Source organism: Rhipicephalus sanguineus, chromosome 2 (assembly GCF_013339695.2).
Source record: "Rhipicephalus sanguineus isolate Rsan-2018 chromosome 2, BIME_Rsan_1.4, whole genome shotgun sequence".
Lineage (NCBI taxonomy): Eukaryota > Metazoa > Arthropoda > Arachnida > Ixodida > Ixodidae > Rhipicephalus > Rhipicephalus sanguineus.
This window is the reverse complement of record NC_051177.1, coordinates 134,959,964-134,986,572: the sequence shown is the minus strand read 5'-3', so window position 1 is coordinate 134,986,572 and position 26,609 is coordinate 134,959,964. Positions and strand designations below refer to the sequence as shown.

Here is a 26,609-nt window from a genome sequence, read left to right as displayed (position 1 = left end):
CCGCACACTCGAGAAAGGTCATTGAATACCGTAGAATTTGTCTCGAATGTACGAGCTCTGTGTTTATTAAAGCTTGACTTTATTTTGTACTATTGGATAACTGTGTGAACATCTTGCAATATGTGTCAGCACATTTTAGGTAATAACTTTGTATTCAGTCACGATTGCATGTATATGTAAGGGCCATATATGCCGTGCTTCATATGCATTATAAAATCTGTGCTGCTGCCAAGATTTTCCCTCTGTGGCAGGAGCCACTATAATAGGTCATGCGCCCTTGAAAGGACTAGCTAAAGGGTAAGCTTTCTAGCGTTTCAATGGGAGCCAACTGGGAGGGGGGAACCACTCGAATTATGGAAATTTTTGCCTGGGTGTTTGGGTGTAATTGTGCATAAACACCCGAACGCCCTTTTTCTCGTTTGGGTGTAATGTGCTTTTACACCCTACACCCTTTTTTTCATTTGGGTGTAATATGCTTTTACACCCATTGGGTGAAAGTTTGAAATTGCACCCATTGTATAGGTGTAATCCTGCTTGGTACACCTATTTTTTGGGGTGTAGGGGTGTGAGTTATAGACACCAAGTTACACCCATACGGGTGTAAAGTGGTTTACAGTGTACTAGCGACTCCAAATGGTCAAAAATTGTCGGCACCGCATCAGGCTTCCGCTTCCGTGCTCGCGACCTTGCGCCAGAGGCTACTTCAAAATCCATCGAGAGATGTATATGCTCATCGCAAGACACGAGTTTTTATGACGCGCTGAGCAATGCCCCGAATGTTCGGAAGGAGACATGTTGGCGCGACAAGCGGCACAACCCACTTCGCCCGTAGGGTCTTGTCGCCGGCAACCTTTTGAAATATCACGCAGGTTGTGCAAACCCAACTGCTCAACATGACTTAACCACTATGCTCCATAACGGAATACACCAGCCAGCAGCGCGTTCAAAAGAAAGAAAAAAAAAAGAATATCCGCACTCGTACAGCAATGCACGCCGCTGCATGGAGCGACCGGCCACCACAGTCCCACGTCTTGTCACGCTGACTGAGGATAGCCCTTCCTGTCGTTGACACAGGATTTCCAATTTACTTCAGTATTGATTACTGGATTCCTTCATTCCTGCAAGCTGGCTGATGACAAAGGAACGCGCATGCTTTCTTTTAAGACTATTTGTTGGCGATCTTAGGCGACAGGACACTCCATTTTGCTGACGTTGGTGCAAACTTGCCTAATGAGCTGAAACATTGTTAAAAGAGCGGAAAGCTGGAATAGCAGCAGAAATTAAAATAAGCAAAAATAAAGCCGAAATTAATTACCGCGCTAGAAATGCTAATTCCAAGTTTCTGAAATGTAGTGCTAATGTGATCAATTGTAGTGTGTGTGTGCATATATATATATATTATATATCCGCTAGTCTTATGATTCGCTAAATTACTACTAATTTGCTTTAATTGTGATTATTTAGCAGTCACAATAAGTCGCCCTAAAGTATCCACACATCAAATGTTTATAAACGCTCTATAAACACAAAAGCTTTTTTTATTAGTTTTGAATGTGAGGCTTAACGTGTAGACCATAGGATATTACGTCATGATGACCTAGCGTTTTTCGAACGGGGTAATAAACGCTTTATTTATATGTTGGGTTTTTTTGTAGCATGCGATATCAGTCATTGATATCAGACATCTATATATACCTGTTAATTAAAAGTAACGGTGACGATTTATGCTGGTATTTGCAGCAATACTTGCGGAAATCGATCGATTTATTTCCGCGAATGTATATTGTTGAGTATTATATGAGGGAAATATTCTAATATCGGCTACTACTGTTACTCCGGTGCAGAAACGAGTGACAGTCTCACTAAAACTTCTGCCGTATAGCCATCTACGAAACATGCCACACCATAGAAGTGGCTTAGTAGTTACCAAGTTCAAAACAGTAAAAAAAAAAAAAACTTCCCTTGCTGTTAACGGCAACATTTAGTAGCTTCACTAGACGCTGGCTGGTAAAGTGAACCTAAGAAGCCTGAAAATGACCTGGAAGCTAGTAAATAGATAAATTTACTAAATATTCACTACCATTTTCAAGAGTGCATTAATACATTTTATGATAAACTTTAAAAAAGAAACCAAAAATGCACAAGATTTCAGACGGCAGTGCTATCGGATAAAACATGGATGCCTGATAAGTTGGAATGATATGTGAAAGTGCACTCACTGGAAGAGGGACCTGCAGTGGACGATTGCCGGCAGTAGGACCACAGCGAATAAAAATACCAGGAGGGTTAGCTTGCTGCCTGCCATCATGAGGTCGCTCGGTCGCGTCTTGGAGTTTCTGCGAAGAGAAGGCAAAACTGTCAGCCTACTCCAGCCACGCAGGCGCCCGTAAGAAATACAACCCATATCATTCGTGTTTCACGCTGAAGCATACTCTAGACAAAGAAAAAAGCAATTAAAGCCAGTTCCACCCCAAGTGAAAGCTATACAAACGGTGGAGCATTGATTCGGCTGCGTTTCTCTTTTGTTTATTAGATGTGAAGCATCTTATAGCGGAGTTCAATCCGGTGGTGGTGTTGGTGGTGGTGGTGGTGTGCGGCGTGACCACCCTTACTGCGCATGCGCAAACCTTCACCACTTCCCATCTCCACTCCCCCTCTAACACATCACCTCTCCCCTTCCCCTTTCCCACCCCTTCCCTTTCACCCTCTCTCCTCCCCTCCCCCTTTCCCCCTCTCTCCTCCCCCTCTCTACATCACCTCTCCCCTTCCCATTCCCCACCCTCTCCTTTCCCCCTCTCCATTTCCCTCTCCCATTTCCCCCTCACCACTCCACCTCTGAAACGCGGGCTCTACATGCCAAAACACTGCTTCGCATCGCCTCATGGTCCCCTTTAGCGGGAGATTGTGTGATTTTCTTGTGTTTATCTGAACTTTTTTATTTTTTTTATTTATTTATTGGTACTGCAACCCTTTCCGGGGTTTTAGCAGGGTGGGATACAATACAGGAAGAAAATGTAATAATGGCACTCAAAAAATATATATATGCGGGAAGATGATTACAATAATTTACAACACACACACACTAAAGACACAACAAATTCAGGCTCAATTCCATAGCAAAGCATTTTTCAAATGGGTAAATGAAACAAAACAACAGGCAATGGAGGTGTAATACACACAGTATATACGACTGTAGTTTTGTGGTATTTTATCGTGTTTATGTGGTCTTTTCCGCTATTTTCTGCTCTTTTCACGTGATTATGTGGTATTTTCTATCGTGATCGCTTTCTTTTTTTCTTATGATCACGGTATTTGTTTTGCGATTGTCTATTTTCTGTTTTGGTCGCCTTTCTACAGTTTTGCTACTGTTCGGTGCTCCAAACGCGCTGCGTCTAACTCCCGGTGCTGGCGTTTCGCTGTCGTTTTGCTGCCTCGGACAGTCAAATTAGTCCCTCGGTGACGCTCCCGTTCACGGGAAAGAGCGAGCTGGCGTTCCAAATGTGAAGCCTGCTCGGCTTATGTGTATCGAACGTGACAACAACGTAAGACATGAGACGACGACGACGACGGGGTTCCTTAAACTGCTGCGCAGTTAAAACGGCAGCGCGAAAAATGCGGCATCGATTGTGTCGCGTCCCACAAGACGTCCTATAGCGTGGCACTCGGAATGCGTTCTTTCCACGCCGTAAGCAAATGAGAGGTTGAGCCTTTTGAATCGCAATGCGACGTAATGAGCAGGTTGTGCGTGCCAGTTCAGCCGAAGTCAGCGGCAGTGCTTTAACGCCCATGTTTTAACAAAAAAGGGAATAATTACGCCAATAAAAAAAAGGCTACGTTCTGTGCCAAAGATCACAATGATTTATTGCTCAAAAATGTTTCGTTTCATTAAAATTTTCGCAAACGTGCTTGAATCGCCTCCACAATTTCGAAGGTGATTTATTGTACGAATGTACAAATTCCCATCAGTTTTATATATGTACGGCAGCCACTTTCTGTTCTTATGCTTGTTTTAGCCAACTGCGAGGACCTCAGAAAGCCTTGTCTACGATGGCGATGAGCGGCAAACATATTGTATTAATGAGAACTAACAGACAATAATGCCAAGGAAAGTATAGGCGATGTCTTTAGTAATGTAAGGTAATTGTGAAGAAAGAAAAGTGGACGAAAAGATAGCTTGCCGCAGGCAGGGACCGAACCTGCGACCTTCGAATAACGCGTCCGATGCTCTACCAACTGAGCTACCGCGGCGGCCATCCCCCCGTCCACTTTATGGGGTATATGTGTGCATTTTAAACGTGGGAGCGTCAGTCAGCGCCGCCAGTAGCTATGACGGCGAGTGTGGAACACTCTTTTTCTGCCTTGTTGGCGTCACGTAGCACGTGAACTTATTACGAGCTGGCAGCTGACCAGTAATCCCTCGCATACTACCTGAAAGCATGCTTTCATGTAGTATGCGAGGGAATGATGAACACCTGAAAGGTGTTCGAGGTGAAAGGTATGCGAGGGGTGATGAACACCTGAAAGTTTTCTTGAAAGTTACGAGATCCTCTCCGTCAGGGGATGAAGTGAGGAAGTAAAATTAAAGACGTTGCCACTGGGATTACATAACGTACGAATTATTATCACTATGTTCTGCGCTTTGCATTCCAGCGTGATTAAGGGAAGATGATGTCTGGCACACAAGACGCATTACGTACATGTTGCTTGAAAGGCTAAGAGCATTTCTGAAATTACGCTCAGCATCCTGCTTAGAGTAGTATGCCGCGGTTCTGTTAATTATTTTTTTGTAACCATGCTTTTCTGCAAACTCGAGCTTTATGCACACTTCCATCAAATAACATTTTCCGAAAAGCAACTTCACTCACGCTTAGGAAATCTACGTAGGCTTTTATCACGTTGATGATGCCATACTGATGATGACGCCATACACAGTGACATCAAACTTATTTAATTATGAACTCCTGCTTAATAAAACCATGCAGCTGAGTTTTTGCAAACCGACAGTACCTCGACCACATTTCCAACTTCTTGCTTCTTACGTAGCCTGTTGAGCCGACAACTTAGTCTTAATCAAGTTATACAAATCGCTATGCTTCTTCACAAATTGCCGGAATACAACTTGTCATTATGGAAGTAAAAACGATACAGTGAACGCTAAACCTAGCAGTGATTTGATTGATATTTTTTTTTGCCAAACTTTCTTTACGAGGTAAATCTAATACCCCTGTCACACGGGCACCCGTTAACTCCGTGCAACTCCCTCGTCGTTACGTCAACGGAGATGCGGTCCGTGTCACACGGTCTCCCTTACGTCAAGGAAGTTAAACGGAACGTTTCGCAAAGGGACATCGGCGATCTCCATTAGCGGCGGAATGGAGTACTCTCGTCCCCAGTAATCTGTAGTTACGCAAAAAACCGCAAGCACAAAACAGCCGCAGTCAACACAATAATGAATTTCATTAGTATTGAAAGTTATTTCACTGCATATTCCAGTCATAACCTGCGTTTAATGGAAAAAAAAAAACGCGTATAAGTGCACATACTCTCCGCACCATGCCTCGCGAAAAGTCGTCGTGCCGCCATTTTGAATAAGTGTCCCCGAGTCCGTGTGCACCGTTGTGTTTACGTCTGTGCATCTCGTTTCCTTCTTATTGCGGTGCTCTTCATTCTACTTCAGCACTACCAATAGTCATAGCAGTCGAGTGACGCGGGTTTTCTTCCTTCTCCGTCGACGCCGGCACTCGTACTGGCAGTACACGCGGACTGTCGTGGGAGCCATCCGCAGCAAAGGCTTCGTGGACTGGACGTGAGACCTGTACCCAGCTGATATTGGAAAGGACAACGTGATTTGGGTGGTAGCGCAACTTCAAAGAGCTCGGCGACAACTTGCATCGTGTTTGACAATCGGTACGCGCAGAAAAGACGCGTACCAAAACAAACGTACAGTGTTGCCAGCACTCCTGTCAAAATTACTGCCAACATGCTTGCAGGTACACGTTTATGTGATAAAGACAAAAAAAAAGTTTTTTGTCGATGTGATCAAATTATACTTTTTATAATCACACATACCATTGAGAATGTTTTCAGCGTGATTAGACGCGAAATATTGCATGCAGACGTAGGTGCAGCAGCGCCTAATGGACCCCTTGCGGCTTCTGTCCGAAGCTCGTAAAATTGCCGTGTGACATGGGCACAACTCCATCACCGTCTAACTCCCTCATGGAGTTTTACATTGATGGAGTTTAACGAAGTTCGGTGGTGGCCGTGTGACAGGGGTATTAACCCACCTTTCTTTATATGAAATGCTGTCTCCCACTAAACAGAAAACTAAATTGTGCATTACTGGTATAAGCAACCATACGATTACAAGACAGACCATTGCGGAATTTTTCCCTAGTATTCCTGACCACTTGGGGTGTTTTAACTTGCACATCAATGTTTTGCATGGCACCGTCACAAAAGTGCACTCACCGTTTGCTTGGAACTGAGCGCGTGCGCTCGTTTAATATTATGTTTGCGGTTAACAAATCCATCCGGGTGAAGTAGGCCCTCATTTCTTCTCCGCGAGTTGCTTCACAATGGATCTTTTTTCAAGGGTCCTCCATGATTTTCATGGCGCTACCATTTTGCTACCTTAGCTAATTCTTGAGAGCGCATAACAAGAGCAAACATGCATTTATTTTTGTTAGCATGTACATGTAAAGTTAGCATGTACATGCTAACTTTACGCCGCCATTAAATGTTTGGAGACCTCTCCGCTGGGAATACAGTGTTGGCTGCTGTGTGTGCTGTATTACAAGTCGCTCGAAACCAGAGCCTGAATGCGCCGGTAATTACAGAGTAGTTCACTTCGAAGACTTCCGGCTCTGGGTAAATGGCTGGCCGGCTCATTCTTGATTGTGTTAATTAAGAATGTGTCGCGCAACGAGCAGTGTCGACATCGAATGAACGGAGATTATGCCTAGACAAGTGGCCTAAAACACGTGGTATTCTCAATGTAATTCCGTGGAAACATGCAAGCCAAGCCGCTGTGAGGTGCCTGAAGGAATTCGGGTTCCTTCTTCAAGAGCGAGTGCCCCAGTTTGGTTAGATTCAGCACGTGTCAGACGAATGCACTGAACTTGTGGATGGTTGAGACAAAAGACTGTGAGTGGACGCACGCCTGCTAGAATTACGGAAGCGCACCGCAGCTTGCCAAATCACGTTTGCTTCGTCGGAATTTTTTTTTCAGGCGAGCCTCTTTGAATGCGATGTAAGCACGTGATTATTTTTCTCATGCGCCAATAATATTTACACTTTTGCCAAGCGTTGTACATTGCATCTCAATACACTTGCATCTAGGGCAACTTGTAAATTTGCTTTTGGATATTTTCTCTGTTGGTTGGTTGGTTTTTGCGGTATGTTTACTTGTTTACTAGTTTTTACGTTGGTTTTTGCGGTATGTTTACTGACGTTTCGGCTGGTCACCAGCCGAAACGTCAGTAAACATACCGCAAGAACCAACGTGCGTCGTACTCTCTCTTGTTCCTTATTCTACCGGGGCCAACGTGACTTCCTTGCTGCAACTATATATATATATATATATATATATATATATATATATATATATATATATATATATATATATATATATATATATATATATATATATATATATATATATATTGTAGCATCGGCTCTCATTCCAGTTTACGAACAAGAACGCTTCTAATAGAACCGATCTTGCATTTTTAAGCTTCTTCATTGAAATTGGCGTAAGGAGGCAGATACGAGTGAGTACTATGCAAGAAAGTCAGGCCTGGAGTGTCACTGCAGGAGAAAACTGAGAAACGCGGTATCTTTCTTTTTCTTTTTCAGAGGGAGTTATAGCCTATAAATAATTTGACATATAAAGGATGCAGATAAACCTTTCGGTGCATAAAGTTCAAACTAGCTTGCTTTACGACGTAACATACAAAATCTCCAATCTAAGAGTCACTTTCCCATAGCGTGTACTCAAGAAGGTAGACTCGGCAATAAAATATACGGAAACGTATAGCACAGTTTTCAGGGTCAATATATGGGTCGTCTTCATACCCGCGTGTTCATGCATTAAGTTATTTTTTTATTGGTTTTTGCAGCGAAGACTTTGCAGCGGTCTGCCTTTTCTGTGGATGTGCTCTCCAAGTTTACAAGTAGTAAAAATGTACATAAAGGCGATGTGCTCCAGGCAAACGTATGAGAATGACGTCATCCAAGCGCTGTTCTGTGTTTACGAAAGGTGTGGCGTCTAAACCGCGTCGCTCACATAGCTCCGTAACGCTACGCGCTTAAGTGCGTGGTGCTATGCGTGGTGCGCACGCGTGATGCTCATTTTCTTTCGAAGCTCTTTCTGCAGCCAAAAGACAGAAAGTTATGGGCGATGTTGCGCCTGATCGTGATGCGCAAATCATTACCATTTATAACGAAGACTGCGAAGTCATCGTAGGCACCACCGCATCTTGGATTACACGGCGAAGGCACGTTTAGCGCTTCTATATGGGGATCGTGCATGGGCGACTCGCGAGGCTTCAGATGCCGCTGCTGCCCCTCGCTTACAATACAAGGATAAATGGAACGGTCAAAGTATGTGCCCTGCGCATTCAACCCCGCCTTGGAAGAAGCGCTTGCAATTGAAAAAGAAGAAAAAAAGACGTTCAAATCGGGACGCTCATGTTCTCCGGGGATGGCGTTGTAAATACCGCGAATATAAAGCGGAATAATCATAAGCCATCGCTAATACTTGCTTGGCTGCCGAAAGGTTCTATTTCGTGCTAGCAAGCGGGCGACGTCATAATTACCGTTTCTGCAGCTTCGTTGTTTTTTATATAGAGTCACCCTGGTAATACACGGATCCATTCCGATGTAGTATAAAGCTGTTAGTAAACCACGCATTTGTGCATAATGATTGTAAGATGGCGTCAAAGATTCATTTGTAGCTTTTTGACGAGCAAATGAAAGCCGGGATGGTCCGTTGTTAACGTTTCGTCTTACATTTGGTTTTTGACTTGGCTGGTAGGGAGGGTTGTGGAAGGAGATAGAAGGCCCCAAGGAAAAGAAACGATAGAAACTGCCACATTCAGCCAACGAAAGCGCCAGTCCAGTCAGTTTACAAGTCAGTGACAGTTAGTTCTGTCAGATTACAACTACGTGGACTGTTTACGTTATCATATGCCATACCACAGGCTAAACGGCACGTCTTAGAGATTCAGCTTTTTCTGTCGTTCGCTGAGTACGGTGACATTTCGCCCAATATATTTTTGAAAGAGTTTGATTTGGGCTGTGGCGTTTCAAACAGTAAGAAGGATATCACGGAAAGTTTACACATCACTGGAATTCCAAATGACCAGAGCAAGATGGGAAATCACACCTGATGCTACTAACATTCTGGCATAACAATAAATGCAAAAAAGGAGTCAATTATGCAGATTTTAACTAATTTGCTAGGTGAAACTTCTGGCCTGCGACCACTGTGAAACAGAGAGAGAGAGAGAGAGAATTAAACTTTATTGTGTGACCAGGCGCGCGTTCTCTTCGCCCAGAGGTGGGTGACTTCCTTATTCCAGGTAGCCGTGGTTTGCAGCTGATGCCAGCGCCCTGTCCACCAGTGGTAAAAAAAAAAGATGAATAAAACTCAAAGGGTGCCTTATGCATTTGCCTAAGACGACTGGATGGCGAAAGCCGTCTTCTTTTTCTTTTCAGTGGATGTATTGACCGTGTCCTGCCACCCCACGAGAGCTTTTTGCACCTACGAGATATTATAACATTTAAAGCAGCGCAAAAGACGGGACGAGAGGACAGAAGTTGACCCAATGAACGCTTCGTTGTGTAAACTTCTGTCCTTTCGTCCCATCTTTTGCGCTGCTTTAAATATTAAGGAACCTTACCAACTAGCCCAGCTGTCGACTAGCCCAGCTGTCGACTAGCCCAGCTGCCTCCAGGATCAGAGGCGTTGCAAGGTTTCTGCGCAGAACTTTGTTTTGCATTGCCTTAGTGATCGACCATCCTTTGACCAAAGCGGTGGTGTCATGGGATGGCGTCATTATGTGACGTCGTATTGACGTCACGATGACGTCACAATGACGTTAAAATTTTGTCCGTATGGTGCGTCATGATCACGATATACGATGATGAAATCACGTCGTAATTTACCGTCATCAGGCCGCTGACGTATAATTTTGGCGCTTGTTGAGACACCTACGGCTCTCGCGCTAAAATATGCAGATTTGTTCTCGCTTCACTCCTGTACCTTCCAAAAATCTTGTCGTCCTTAATTTACAATATATACGGCTTGGTAATACACACACACACACACACACACACACACACACACACACACACACACACACACACACACACACACACACACACACACACACACACACACACACACGCCTACACAACTCAAACCTATTTCAATGAACTAATATGGTGTAGGGCATTCCGTAAAGGCATTATGATTACCAAATGTTCCTTTAATACCACCACATTTTGCGGCAAATGACAATCTATTAAGCTCGCAAAGATAAATTCTAACCTATATGAGGAAGTACGGGTAAATCCATACATGAATGCCACCATTCACTTACGCTGGCTAGATCGTCACGTTTGGAGCTCCATGAGAGCGTTTTTCCTTATTGCGGGAAACTGGGATATTACAGGAACATTGCAGGAAAATATGTGGTTCGAATGAACGTTTACCTCGTTTCGAACTTGCAGTCTTATGCAGTGTTCATCGAATATAATGGATAGGTGGGCAAGATGGTACTGGATACTTCGCAACAAATTTAGGGCGCGAGATCGACGAAAGACTATGCTGAATACTGCGCCTTCAACTTTCTTTTGATTGTCGAAGCGCAGTCAATATTTGTTATCTTTTCGGATAAGCTTTACCGCCTGCGCGGATCAGCTCCAGCTCGACCTGCACTGACTCAGGGGTCAAGGCTAAAGAAATTAATTTGGGAAAAGAAAGCAGGAAAGAAGCACGGCCCTGCAGCAAAGAATCATCCAATTAACGGCGACTACATAAGCCTAATTAACATTCTGTTTTACTTTCGGATTCGCCTTTTCACTCGCTGGCATTGCCACTCCCCCATGCCAACACCACCAGCTATAAATAACGAATGCGCGGCATGTAGAGCCGGTGAGGTGCAAATTAATTTAAGCACGAGAACTGGACATGCATTTATATTTCCTGCGTTTGCTGCCGTGATTCTGGCTGACGTGCACACGAGTAGCATTAGCATCAGGAAGGGCAGAATAGAGCGCTGTTTTAAAAGACATTTTCCGCTTACTTTACATTAGCCTTAAGCCAACATTTCGTACGTTATGTATATTTAGCCTGTACTAAATTTGCTTGTCTACGTGTGCCCAGTTACTGCTCTTTTTCTCCGACAGAAACTGGAGGCCGGCTGTGCGTCTCTTGCAGTAAACTCGGTAGCCTTGTCACTGGAAAAAATATTTGCTGTCTTGAAGTACTTTTTGTCTCTTCCACAAGAAGGCGCTGACAGCCTTACGCATCGGAGAATCGGGTTGTTCCTGTCTCAGAGGGGCATCATTTCGCACAAATCTTTAGGCTTGTATACTTTCTATCAATGTGGCAGTTCAAGCGCTAATAAAGCTGTTCATTTCTGCTCTCTTCGAACTTGTTTTCTATGGAGAGGGGCACCTTACCTAACATATTTATCTGCGTTATGCAGCACAAAATAAAGAATGGTGAGCTTAAACTAAAATGAACAAGTCAGAAAAAAAAAGCTGAGAGAAAATTGAAACAAATTAAGCAAATAACAATGCAATGGACACTTTTCTGGCACAAAACAACACATCAGCACGAACGAATGAACAGTTGCTTAGAAACACCAAAGCTAACACAAGATGACCTTGCGTTTCTTCAATAAAAATAATCCGTCAGTAATAGTAATTTGTATCCTGACGATTTCTGCCGACAAACAGCGAGACCCACCAGCAAACGGGCAAGCAATAAATGATTGTTGAGCTTAAAGGTAACTTTATTCGCCTTTGACGGAACAACATCAACTTCACCGATCGGGGAGAAGGGTTGCTGAATGTGATATATATATAACACAGTCAGAAGAGATCGATTTGATGAACGCCTCTGTAGAATATCGCAGGCGCTTCATGGAACGCGAGCTCGAAGTTCGTGTGCGCAAAGATTTTCCTTCGGAGGCAGGCAAACAACTCTTCAGCATGCGGGCGAGGGTTGATCGCCTTTCTTCGAGACATAGAGGTGCTCATATTCTGTTTACAACCTGGCTAACGTACCCTAAAATGCTGAAGTGGAATGATTCCCGGTTTTTACTTACATTACAGACCACCCTCCGCACCAGTACCACCACCATAGCGGTAAATGTCTCCCTCTCCAATTTTCCGCAACATTAAAATGCAAAGGGTTCGAAGGATAAGTAGACACATCAAATAGTGTCATCAGTTGCTATCAGCTCAGCAAACACGCCTTCTGAGGCACAACTATTGAACCTTCAAGGATTCTCAGAATGTTATGATAAAGTGCGATCGATCTGTTGTGTTTTGTTCTGTTCTAACCGGCTTACTGTGGAGGGGTTGAGGTTTACATCACCTCGGCTACTCCATTATTTTGCATAGAAGAGCTTAGTAAAGAAACCACAAGAAGTGGTAAAAAAAGATTGAGAAAAATAGCGAGGCGGCTGAATTCGGAAACCCTTCTGTACGTAATTAGTAGGGGTATGCAAATATCAAATTTTTCGAATACGAATCGAATACGAATATCCACCTTCGAATATCGAATCGAATATCGAATATCAAAGAAAAAATGCCTCCACAGTAACAATATTTTATTTAACATGCAGCTATTTGAAAAAAAAAAACACATTAACAGCTGGACTGGCAACACAACATACACTGCTATCTCCAGAACACAATGTCCAGGCTAGCACAATGCACATCACAACGCAAGCAAATATCACGGCACAATGAAAGTAATGACTAGATGTTATTATGAAGAAATATGAGTGGCTCCACATGATTAGGCAGCAGGCGCTCCCTTGTAACAGAGACACCCCCCCCCGCAACCCCCCCCCCCCCCGCCACTGAAAAGGCACGCTCGCGTGGAACAAAAGTGGCTGGTATATGAGGTACATGGGGCAAAGCTTTGACAGACTGGGGTATCAGGAGGTGCCTACAGTCCGCCACCAGTCACGTGGGTCACTGTCTTTCTTCAGAAGTGGTCCCGCATAGTGAACGAATGGTAATGCGGCACGTTACGGCCGCATAATATTGAAAATGCACGGTTACATGATCGCCAACAGCGCTGCACGTTGGAGATGCACCCGCAATAAATCATACGTACTGGGGCGCTCGTCGCAGGCAGATATCGTGCCTCCGTGTACTTACGATGTTTATCGCTCCTCCCGGCAACGTTTTTAGCTATACGAACGCAGCAGAAATGTGGAAGACGAGTTGTTTTATGCATGATAATCGAATCGCATATTCGAATTTTTTCGAATATTCGAAGTTATCGATTATTCGAAACTTTTCGAATACACGATTTCCGAAGCGAACACGAATATTTCAAATGTAATACTCGACGAATATTCGAAACTTTCAAATATTCGCACACCCCTAGTAATTAGTGTTTTGCTAACGGCGTGTCACCCTAACCGACATGCAGGCAGGCGCAATGCAGCTTGCAGAAAAAAGCATAGAGGACGCAGGCTGCGGTCCTCTGAGCCGCCGCCTGGTCCGAACAAAGAGGTTTTAAACTAAGCCTGCCAAGAACTGGCGCTGCTGTGACGGAACGAAAACGCTCGCTTCTAAGGCAGCTTGGTCTAAATTTCACATATTTATGGCATGCAGACAAGACTGCAGTGGTTTGTTCTTGGATATCCAGCATATTTTTGCTCTGTTGGTCCCACGTGCCTACTGCCTTTTTTAAAGTCTATAGTCCTGTCAGAAGCAGAAAGCGTAATAATACTTTGGATAATGTGATGTTGCGCCATAGCCACGGCTTTAGTGCCGCATTTTAATGGAGTCCGCTTTCGCTTCCCTCGAATTCTGTCCGTTGTGGTATGATGCGCGTCCGATGCTGTTAGGCATTACTCTGTGATGTCTTTTGAAATAATCGTGCAGACAGTGCTCTTCCTATTCACGTCACAGGATAATTTCATCGTAGTGCATATGTATATGCCACCAGTGTCGATGCATACCCTCGCTAAAGTAAGAGAGGCTATTTTTTTCATTACGCTGCACATGGTGCTTCACTGCAACTGCAGTCAGCTTCGTGATGTCGTCACTGTTCCCAAGTAGCTTTTGTGAACAGCGAGGATAAATATTCTGAATGAATAACGCGTGTTTTATTCGGCTATTGTACATTTTATTATTTTCAGAATAAGTTCCTGAAAATTATTATCCGTGAATAAAGTGTTTGCAAGGCTGCAGCTGCTGTATACTTTAGTTTGGCCATATGTAGTTAATATTGGTGTAGTCGTTGCTGCCACTGCTTCCGTGCACTATGTGCAAGGAAAGCATAAAGTTAAACTGGAAACACTGGACTCGTTGTCCACCCAATTATACGCTTTGGTTTAACGACTACTAGTTACTATAAAAGATCCTGAACAGCGTGCCTGTATTCTTTACGTATATGAATGTTTGACTGACTAGGAATTTATTGCCGGCAATATAGTGACGCCGGAATCAAGCAACGTGCAACGTCAAGTTTTACATCGGCGTAAAACTGAGTGTATCACCTTTTTCCTACTTCGCGGAGAAACCTGCCTGTGCACTCACGAGATGGTGTAATAAAGAGATTTTTAAAGAAGCAGCAATTTATCATGCTATGCAAAATAATGGCAAAAATATCCAAATGCTTGGCATTTAAATTAAATATAATGCAAGATAAACGACATCAGCATCGCAACAACGAACAAAACACAGCAGAGGTTCCGATTATCGTCGCAAAAATGCTACATTGACTTGCTTTTTATACTGGACTGTTCGACAATGTCTTGGGAGCCGGTGAACAATTAAGCGTCTTCCAAAAAACTCCTAAGTTTTGAAATATTTTGTAGTTACAGATCTCTCAGGTGCTTGTTTTACTACTAATATTATCCGTGTTTGTCATAAAAATGTTTCGTACAATGCTCTGACAATGTTATGACAATGTATGATCCGTGTTTGTCAATACAATGTTTCGTCAGCGGCCGTCTTCATTTTTCGGCATGAAAACAGAAATCGAAACTTATTGAAAACATGAAACAAAATCAACACTCCGCAGGCGCCCAGCAACATAAGCTTTGATTTAACCATACACTGCTCGTGCGCCATAAAAACACAGGGAATTGAAATTTAACTTATCGAAGCAGTGCTTATCGATGCCCTGATATGGACCTCTACTACTACTGCCAGTCCGCACGTTTAAGTATGTCGACATTTTAAGGTAACTAACTGTTGCCTTCTCAAGTTATTCGTGACTACGTGCAAAGCTCACCAAAGGCAAAACCCGCCGGGGGACATAGTATTTTTGAGGTTATAACGATTGGGAGACAAGCAATCTAGTGCTCAACGTGGGTATTTACTAATTTGAGGCTTTAGCTAAAGAAAAGTAACCAAATTGCAATACACAGCTCACCTAAGTACAGCAAAAAGAGGCAACCTGGTGAGAATTGGTAAAACGCTTGACTATTACAATATGCAGTTTTCGAGGCGGGTGAGAAAACAAGAACAACCGCAGACGCGATGATATTTTCGACCCCAAAACGTTTTATTCCAAGGGCACAAACAAATGTGCAGAGGCCGGTAACTAAAAGCTTCGTGAATGCCGCCTTCTCGTAGAACAACATCGTGCGAGAAACTTTTCGCGACGACGCGAAAGGCGGGCTCTTCCGAACCTTTTAAATGTGTGTATGCCTAGCGGATTTGGATCCTGTTCCAAAGGCGTGATAATACGGAAAATCGAGGTCTTATTTTTGGAGAAAAAAGACACGTACGTGCATAGTAAACGCTGAGCCGCTAACCACGGTGGCAACAGCCGGTTCCTTTATGCATCCCGATTTCCCTCAGGCCTTTACTCAGAGACTACATCCTCGCATTAAAGTATACTAAACCTGTCCGTTAATTAATGCAACATTTCATACATGCAGAGCGGTGAATAATGTTGAACCACGAATATATTCATGTCAAGCTCGTTGGCCGTTTATTTATGCGGCCAGAACGTACCATACGGCAGATGTGCTCGTCATGTTGACAAGAAGACCACGTTGCCGTGAAGGCGCCAAGTTGAAGCTGAGCTGCTGTGTTGAAGGACGAAACATACGAGTCTCTGTTGCAAGTGTAACTGCAGTCATCACGGGAAGCATTTTTAAGTTGTTCGGGAAACGCTTTCCCATGGTGATGGATGAATTCCTGTGGTGAAAAGCTTAGCCACGTTTAAGACAAGTAGGACGCGCTCAAGAGTGCTGCACGCTTGACTTTCAACATTAGCACGGAGGCAGGTCGAGAGGCACTGCATATTTTCGTTCCGGTGCGTTTTGTTTAACCTATTATGCCAAGGTATGGTTTACGTACCATGATTGTGTCTCATAAACACAGTCAAATTTACATAACATCAATAACTTTTTCAGCGCGCACACTCCAAGGAGGCGAAAAAGAAGACAAACAATTGCGAGCTCACAAGACTTGTTTGTCTTCTTTTCTCACGTCCTTGTCTCAGAAGGATAGACTGTTGGGCGAGTTGGTAATTCATTCTGGAAACAAATATCGCGAAAAAAACGTGAACTAGTAGAAGAAAGCAACAGGACAAGCCCATTTTTAAGTTGTTCGGGCACGGTGACGGATGAATTCCTGTGGTGAAAAGCTTAGCCACGTTTAAGACAAATAGGACGCGCTCAAGTGTGCTGAGGAGACAAGAGTGCTCGTCTGTTGTGTGCATGCTGAGAAAATTTCCCAGAATGAATTCATATTGAGCGTAAAATGTTCTGTCGAGCGTAAAATAATGCGCCTTTCTTGAGCACATGATTCTGCATCTCTGTTAAAGCTGCCCAAAAAAATCAACCTGCAAAGACATTGCTCGGAGGTAAATATGTTTTCAAATTAATATTCCAGGTTACGACCCCAGTCTCATACTTTTTTTTTTACCAGTGCTGTAGTACTACTCTTTTTCATATAAAGACGAGGGCTCTATAGAAATATTTTATAGCTGCTATCGCTCAAGTAAGCGTACTTCTTCAGGGAAAAGCCAGCAAAAGCAAAGATACACAAAATACCATTCGAAGAAGCTACATCAACTTTTTGTCGTAAAGACGAAAACAAAAAAAGTAGTTGTATTAGCCCTTACTAGTAACCAACCAACCAGCCAACCTTAAAAGCCTTCCCTTTATGCGTGCCGCCAGTGCAGGGTAGCAAACCGGACGTGCGTCTCGTTAACCTCCCTGCCGTTCCTTTCTTCTCTCTCTCTCTCTTTTTCCTTGTTCTTAGCGTTTTGTCTACGAATTTAGCAATTCCTGTATATGAGAAATTCACCGTTTCACAATCTTAAGCCGGTCGCCACTTCAATGCAGTCCTTGTTGGAACGCGTATAATACTGCACCCTAACAGACTGACTATTTTGGTTACAGCGAAAACAAGAACGGTATACTAGGACACGCCGAAGAAAGAAGCTGATGTTGGTTGAGTAGTTTTTGTTCATGCCAAACGTACTCGTCGCACTTCTGCTTTTGAAGCATTCACGCATTTCTTTCTTTCTTAAATTTTTATACCAATTTTAGGTCGGCTACTCGCAATGTGCAAGTGGTTTTTCGGTAATAATTTTCTTTTCTCATCGTGCAACCGCGCAAGTCGCTACAGAAAACTGTCGATGCATAGATGTGCGCTTTCTTCTTCCATCGAGTTGTTTTCACAAACAACATCTCAAGAATAGATGAATAGGTTCGCCCTTGAATACTACCACTTAGCATCTTTGCGCGCAAAGGGACTGTACGGGAAAGTGTTTGCCGCCGGAACAGCAACATCAACTTGATAAGCGGGTTTCTGTCACTGTTCCTTTTAATTTAGACGCGTATAAATTGCTGCAGCATTTTTTTATGATTCGAAAATATATATTATATTGCATATCAGCATTTACAAGAGCTTGCGCATTCTTTATGACGAGGTTGTCCCTTTCCTTCTAGTTCAATGCTTTCATTCACACACCACAGCTACAACCACGATGTATGAATGTGGTATTGACCAGGAGACAGCTAAAGACTGCGCTCTGACTTAAGCAAGTGTCTGTCTAATGAGCGAGCTTGTTGAATAAATGGCTACGGCCTAGTTTACTAATCAAAACCGATGCTTTAAAATTAGCAACTCTTTAAGTTGAGAAGTATTGCTTAGTTCGACATCCTTCGATTCTGAACGCGGTTTTCACAGATTAAGGAGGTCGCATGCCATTACAATCAATACTAGCCGTTCCTGAAAATTGCGAAGCCATTTAAAGGTATACAGTTGAACTAATAAGAGTAGAAGGCAAAACTAAATGAAGTAGTGCTTTTTATTATCCATTTATTTTTGTGATCTTTTGATAGTGTTCAAAGTTTTGGAAACGTATATACTCAGAATTACGTACGGATTTATTGTTTGTAGTACGAAACGCTTAAAACTAGAGCACTTACGGGCAGGTTGCTCCACGTACTAAGTTTTGGTGAACATGAAGTGAATATGAATTTGCTGGGATTGTGAATGTAGAACACTTAAATTAGTTTACCTTGTCTTGAATTGAATTGCTGAGAAATCAGTTACTTTCCTTCATGTAAAGACGTTTTTGCGCATGCAGAAAATATTGCAGTCGCAATGCTTTAGGGAGCTATTTCATATTCGGCTTTGCGAGTACCCATAGTTCTCGTTTTTATAAGAAGAAACTAACCGTGGATGGCAACCGTACATCAGATGGATGGTTCCAACTTATGTTCAGTGGTAAACTGGGGCGCAAGATTAAATTACACTTGCAGATTTCCGCACAAGTTTCCCACAGGAAACTATGAAAGCATTACTATCCCTGCTTTACAGACCGTAGTGCGCGATTTTATACTTTCCACCTACACCATAAGTGTCTTCCCGCAAAGGGTCTTCCTGCACTGCTGCACGCAGTTCGAGCAAAAAAGAAAACAAACTAGAAGCAGCCATGACGCCCTACAACGCACACATAATGGGTCCTGTTTACAGCTAAAGCGATTATTTTAACTGTGGTTCGGGCAATTCCAACTGTAATTTTAATTAACTGCACCAAGGTGCCTACTTGGCCGGTTAGCACGTACACGTCAAACTAAAACGAGTAACAGCGAGATCAACGGGACAAAGCAGAAACGTCTACACTCTCACCTTTTCAAGATTCTCTGCATATATATGTTGTGGTGAGAGCAATAAAACAGTTAATGAAAGTCAGCGCTTGATCCGTCTCTGTCTTCTCCTATTCTCGTTGTCGCTTGCTTTCTTTCGGCATTATTTCAAGCGACAATATATTTAAACATAAAAAAAGATCTAAGAGTTTTACCCACTACTCTGCTCGGCTGTCAAAATCAAACTCGGGAGTAACAAACAGTCAAACATCATTATAAGCAATTGTAGCTGTGATGAGAACTCAACCCGGGCCCATGGTCTGTTGGAGGATCTTGGACTTCCTGTTGGTTTTATTAATGTTTCTCGCTCTCTGCACAACCATGAGGATAGGAATTCAATGCAAGGAATGTAACATTTCAACCATTATATATTTTGCCTACGAACCGCCACTATACAGGTAAGAGAGCAGTGACGACGCAGTGTTATACTGCATCATAAAGCCACATTAAACAATACAGCTCATGAGATGCCGTATGAGTTCTTTATTATAGGACTATAGACTAGGCCACACTAAAGGAAAATCTACAAACATCAGTAAAATATTTCGCTCTAAGAACGTTTCCTCGAAATACACCCCTTCCGATACACCCCTTCCGGTTGTTTGTAGAAAAAAAAAGTTGCAGTGGTGGCTGTTATTTGCTCGGTATACTTCAAGGTACGGACGCAGGGCACCGGTAGCAGCAATTAAGGGCGATTGCGGCATCTACCTGGCATACTGAAACCCTCGCTGCGGCCATTCCTCGCGATATATGGACGCAGCTTTTACCTCAGCGTGTGAAATGCAGATACATACAAGAAAAACCCGTGTAAAGATAAAAACGATGCCACAGAGAGGTTGGAAGGCCGAGGTCGCATCTTCTTCGTTTACCCTGCCTACCGGAAATTGCAGCCTTGAGTCGGCGGCCTTACCCTATGGCGAATCGTGACATCTTCCGATGGAATAGCACGAAATCAAGGAGATTGCTCGTGTGTAACAAAGGTTACACACGAGCACTTAGGTATTGATCAACGCTGGAAGACTGAGCACACCGATTGGCCAAGGAAATGAACTCGTGGCTGTATTCAACAGATTCTTTGTCTCACCCAATTAAGGGGCTCCCAGTGAGACAAACTTTGGGGAAAGAGATTTCCGTGGTAATGAGTGTTCGGGAACTCCTTTGCGAAACATATTAGTACACGCGTTGTAAACATACTATCCAGAAATACGTCCGCAACAATCGTTGCTCACGGCAAACGATTCTGATGAAAAGAACTGCTTGCATTTTCAGCACGTTACTCATTATCTTACATATGATATCCAAAATGGTAAACAGCGTTACATGAGCAAATCATCTGCCTAAGTGTTGGTGAGAAGTTGGTCTTCGGTACGCTGCATTCGTTTGGGCAGGTTAGGAGTTGCAAAATGCATTTCATGCGAGCAAGCACACATTAGTGAGTGAGTAAAACACAAAGAGGGCTCGAAACGTCGTTAAGCAATAAAAAGCGACAACGAGCGGCAAATTCTTTGGGCAGGATAACGCAGAAAATTCCTCCTACGTTGTTAGTAATCACATCAGCGTTTTGCCGCCCTGATTGCTTTTGATATTACATAAATAAAACGGTACTTTCAAATTAGCAGGGTGAGCTGCAACGTCTTGAGATCCATCGGATGATAGCTGAAGGAGGAAAGTTGGCTCGCGTGCTTCTGCTGGCTCAGCTTAGCGCTAAAGCCCTGCAAATTCTCAAAAACTACAGATATCAGATTATAGGGCCTGTTTATATTCAGGTGAAGAAAAAAAGACATGTCAAACTACAATGAGGCAGTAAGTCGTCCGTGTGCGAGTGGCTGTTAGGCGCAACTTTGTTTTATAGAACCGCAAGGGCACAATCTTTTCAATAATTGTTCTCGGAAATAGACGCCGTAATGGGACGCTGAATGGCATATTCCGGAATAATAACATGGGGTATTGTCGCGAAAAATGAAAGACAAGTCCCGCTGTATGCGTAAACAAACAACTAGGCTTCCCTTGTAACTGTGGCTATTTTGGTGGAGCGCAATCATCCACTTCGCTCCTAACGAAAGACACTTTGCGAGCAAAACAAAAACAAAACCATTTGTTTTTCTTCTATTCTGAGATTCAGCTACATTACGCGTACACTGGGGACCAGGAAGTGAACTGATCTTTATTTTCAAGCCGTTTTCCTCCTCATCAGCACGCCCGACTTTAAGCAGCCTGTTGTAGAACGACTCTGACACTCAATCTGACAATATATTCTTCGTTAATCGCCTAGTCCTTGGAAACAGCTCTCCACTGTTGTGAGCAATTTCTTTCGGCCGAACGATCGCGGCGGCCTCTACGTTCTCCTCGGCATAAGTTCAAAACATGATGAAAATAACAACGAAATATATAAGGTTAATAAGCAAAATAGTTACATAGAGTTTGAGGTAGCTCTGTGTTTGTAGTGACTGCAGCGGCTGCATATTTGAGAAATTCGCTTGGCAATTACACAGTAGAAAAATAGAAAAACACCAGAACAGCAGTACTGGTTCCTATCGAACTATGCGTAAACAGAGATATAAAAATGGGAATTGAGAACAAGTTAGTAATTATAAGAAAATGACAGATAAATTGTACTTGGCCTGTGGCCAGCAAGCGCTATATAGAAATGTAACCTAGCTGCACAGTGAGAATACTGTTGAAGAGAGTTGCGTTCTTGGCAGTATTTCATAAGTGCGTTCCCCAAAACATCACCAGCGCAAAGGGAGTAAAATCTGCGTATATTGTGCTTATCTGCAGGGTCGAAAAACAATAGACTGTGAGATGGAACAAGCCTGAAGTGTAATGCTAAATGCGCAAAACACAAACGATGCCTTGAACCATACTCACGATTGAGGCGAGACTAAATATTGTCAGTTCTTCTCGTTTTTTACGACTAGATTGCTAATCTAGTGCCGCTCCATCTGGCACAAAGCAGTGGAACAAATTTATTTACTAGACACAATTTCGGTGTGATGTCTAGTTTGCGTTTAGTCATTTGACAGGCTTCATGGCCTGGCTTGATATTATACACATTCATGAGTTTAATCAAGGTAATAGCGGAAGTTTGATGGCAAATCAGCAGACGCTTGGGAGAAGAAAACACGTAGAGAGGGACTTGTTTTGTTTGTTTGTTTTTTAGTCATTGCGAATGCTCCGCATTTTGATGTATCCCAGTAACTAGACGATCGAGTGACGCTTAGTAAGAGAGTATGCTCACAAGCCCATATAAACAGATATAGAAATGTGGGCTTCACATTCTTCTGTGCAATGCCTTCAAGCAGTATCTACCTAAGCAAGCAAGATTCAGGTCATTCAGTAAAACAACGAAAAACCACGACCAATAGAAATACCCAAACAGGCGAATGGATGAGAGTGTTTCTTACGCTTACTGCACCACATATATATCTAGCTAAACTGAGCTCCAACATTTCATGTGCTTTGCGATAGAAATGAAAGCATCTATAGTCTCATGCTGGTATTAACATTCTGTGATACGACTGCCTTCAAGCAGTGTATAGGCTAGGCAAGTGAGATTTATGGCATTCGGCAAGAGAAAGGGAAAGGAATATAAATAGGAATACGCAATCATGATAATTGGGTGGGTTAGTTTCGCACGCATTCTGCACCGCATATATCTCTCGCTAAACTAAGGTCAAATATTTCATGTGCTCTACGATACAAACAAAACTATCTATATTCTCATTATTGTGACCTCTGTCTCATAAAGCTTACACAGATATTCTTGAACAATGCTTCCTTCTTCAAGGGTTCGTTTCTACTGACAATCATCGTTTGAGGAACATAAATTTAACCGCCAAACTATCAAAATGAGCTTATGAGATATTTTGTATTGTTGCCCAAAATTGCAGAGCACAGTGTACATCTTTAGAAGTTTAAAAACACTATAGCATGAAATCAATGGATCAGTATGAGCAAAACTCGAAAAAACAGAAGCTCGTACATTCACTACAATATATATGTACAAACTATTCCTCTATAGATATTCATTTTAATCATTGTATTGCACAACGAAGAACTCTAGCGGGTATAACAAAGAACTGCTTGTGAATAAGTATGGGGCACGAGACGATGTATTCTTCATACGCGCGGGCATTCCTTTAGGTTAATTACCAGAACCTTCCACGGATAAATGGAAACAAGCAGTCGCCGCCATTGTTTGTTGTGAAAACAGAAACTTCCGCTTTGTAGTATAGAAAAGAAGGAAGACATATACGAGGCTTGGCGGATCGCGGCAACGTAGTCCTGCTGAGACTCACTTATAACCAACCTAGTCAGTGCAGAGACACGTTCTAGACAGCGGTTAGCAGCGAAACCATGTCCGCGCAGGGGCACAGCCAGAAGCGCCTAATGCCTACATGCTGACAGCCCTCGCAGCGATAACAGATTATTTCATGCAGAACTAACAGCTCTAAGCGCATAGGGTACCTCCGAACTTCTGTATTAGATGGCGCAGAAAACATGAGGAATGTGGCTGCGTGCCATCTACATTAGGTTTGATTTTTTTTGCAATGCAGACTTTTCTTAGAACGCAATGCTTGGTGAGTATATATCATATGTTTCCTGCAAGGCCTCTGTAGTGTATAAATTGAAGCTGTGTTTCATGGTTTTTGTTATTACGCATCCAGCTATCATAGCTACTCGTGCCGCTGTAGCGTAGGCTGGCTTACGGCGGGAGACGGGAGCATTTTGATAGCAGGCGTGCATGGTCGTGTTCGTGGTGGGTGGCGTAGATGTGCCTCCATCATGGGAAGCGACACGTAGCACCCAGTGGTAAGCGCAACCAGTTCCACGTAACCGTTGCAAGGTCGTGTAGAGAACTTTTCGTGTAACACATGCTAGCCATCTGTGTCGTCCACTTCGCCATACGCAACACTGAATTGGTAATTCTGGTAAGAGCACAGGGTGATGGCTCGCTTATGCTGTCTTTACAGCGCCAGGCGCACGTATGTACCCTAACGCCAGAGCACGGTTGCAAACAGCATATGCGTCTGTTTAATCTTCTCTCACCTTCCACCTCACCCTCCATCTCTTGTAATTGAGAAATGAGGCAATTTGATGTAGCTAATGCTGGCTCCAGAAATCTGACATTTGACACATGCCCGCAGAGAAAACATCATAGCTTGAACGCCGACGAAGTGCCCATTCTTTAATTTTCAGGACACTATACAAACATGCGTTGCCGCTGGTGCCTCGAGGAGAATAATTAATCGACGCACAAGCGTGAAAAAAAGAAACGTTCAATATAGGGGCGAGAACGCGCCGTGGTTGCATGCTCAACTTCGATTAAAATGCCTGCTGCCGCCTTACCCACGGCTTATATATAGAACGTCCGGCGTCTGAAAGTGAAAAAGCTGCGGGCTCCAGAAAATTAGTGTTTCGTCGCGCACAGATTCACGTCCCTCACTTCGCAGTCGCAAAATATCTGTGTCGTCGTTGTTTTCTGATTTCATGTTTCAAATACGCGAAGGCTGTAAATATGAAATGTGAAGCGGGCTCCGGACGTCTGCTCTTTGCATTGAACTGGATTCGAACGCTAACTCCGCAAGGACAAAATGAGCAAAATGTTTTTTGTTTTTTTTCACAGCGTTCGCTTACTGTTCGTGCGCCTATTCACGTCAAGCCTATTTGTAGTAGGACAACATTTTCGGCATCTCTGTTCTTAACCAGAAAGCCGTAGGTTCACACCTTTTCCTTTCCTTTCTTTTTTTTTTTGTTTTTGTAAATATGGGCATCAGCAGTTTTTCCTTGAATTAAAGGAGCCTTAGAAACTTGGCATGAAGGCTGGGACAACAGCAACCGTGCCTTCCTAAATGATCGTCGACGAGGACAGAGGCGGTGGTGGCATCGCGGGTTCGTTTTATAACACACGCGTGCCACGAAAACCGTACTTACTTCAACTGCAGGCATCATCGGAACCACATGACATGGTTTTACCTCGTCTACTAACGAAATAACAAAGTAGAAAGCCTTTATTTTTTGACGTGCAGCACCGGCGTGACATCTTACGACTCAAGATATCGATGTAGAGGCTCTGTGGCGCTACGCTGCGCAAGATAAAGTGGCGTATAATACTAAATGCGAAGCATATTCCTGAACGAACCTTTGGCACTTTGAGCGTTTCTAACTACGTATACCTATCTATTTATCTGGCCGCCTACGTCTGGGTGCTCTCATAAGCGCCTCCTTAACTTGGTGTAGACCAATATTGGCGTGGGACGGTCAGAGGATTTGGCGAATATTACTGTCGGTTCATAGCATGAATAACGTGGAAATCGTGTCGCGTACGTCGTCAAACCCTTTCCTCCACACAATTGTTGGCACATACCCGTTTACTACCGGCCGTGGTGAGCGGGTGTGCGCCACAGGTGATTGACAGTTTATATTTACCCAGGAACGACGAGAACAGACATTGGTAATTTAAATGCGAGAGCGCTAAGAAAGACCGACATCGGCAGCGTTGACTCGACGAATGGAAAGAAGAAAAATTAGGATCCCAGCAAGAATCGAACCCAAGAATTCTGCGTAGCAGTCAGGTGTTCTACCACACAGCCATGCCAGGTCTATAAACTGGTTGGGAAAAGCAGCCTATACAGGCGTAATGTGTGTGCACCGTCAATGGCGTTTGTGGTGCTCTCATGTACAAGAAATTTCATTTACATCTCATTTTACAAGAAAGCAATAAACACTACATATGTACTCTTACGACATAGGTGCCATGTTAGATTACCGTCTGTGGTTGCAGTGTTGGCTGCGGGTTTATAACAGTGTAATAAACATTACATTTGCATTATTATGTAGCAAGTTATATTGAACCATTGCTCAACGCCAGAGGAATAGATTATCAAATGTTACGTATGATTTTCACGTGATTCCACCATCAAGTGCACTTCGTTTCCAGAATACTGACGTATGTTCTCTAACGTGAGTGCTGACGTTACGTCGGACCATAAATTACCCTTTAAACGCCAGTGTTGTCAACGTGCCCGGTAAGCCCACGATGTGCACACAACTACTACACTTACAAAAACAAGTCGATCGACCTCGTATAGCTTGGCTCAAAGGCAAAAAATGCAGCGTAGAACTACTCGCTGACTGCTTCGCATGAAACCCATTCCCACTACGCGTGGGATCTGCCGAATTTTATTTGTTTATGCAGCCGCCTCCGCACTATGCCGACACAAATTG

The 26,609-nt window shown here is 43.3% G+C and overlaps 1 protein-coding gene across 1 annotated transcript in view; it reads right to left on the bottom strand.

The window, feature by feature from the left end:
• The window catches only part of LOC119383688 (uncharacterized), a 113,839-nt gene that overhangs the window by 20,426 nt on the left and 66,804 nt on the right, over positions 1–26,609 (bottom strand). Inside the window, exon 2 of the mRNA XM_037651962.2 lies at positions 2,220–2,336. Coding sequence (XP_037507890.1) covers positions 2,220–2,308 — 89 coding nt within the window. The 5' untranslated portion in view covers positions 2,309–2,336. The remainder of the gene's footprint in view (positions 1–2,219; positions 2,337–26,609) is intronic.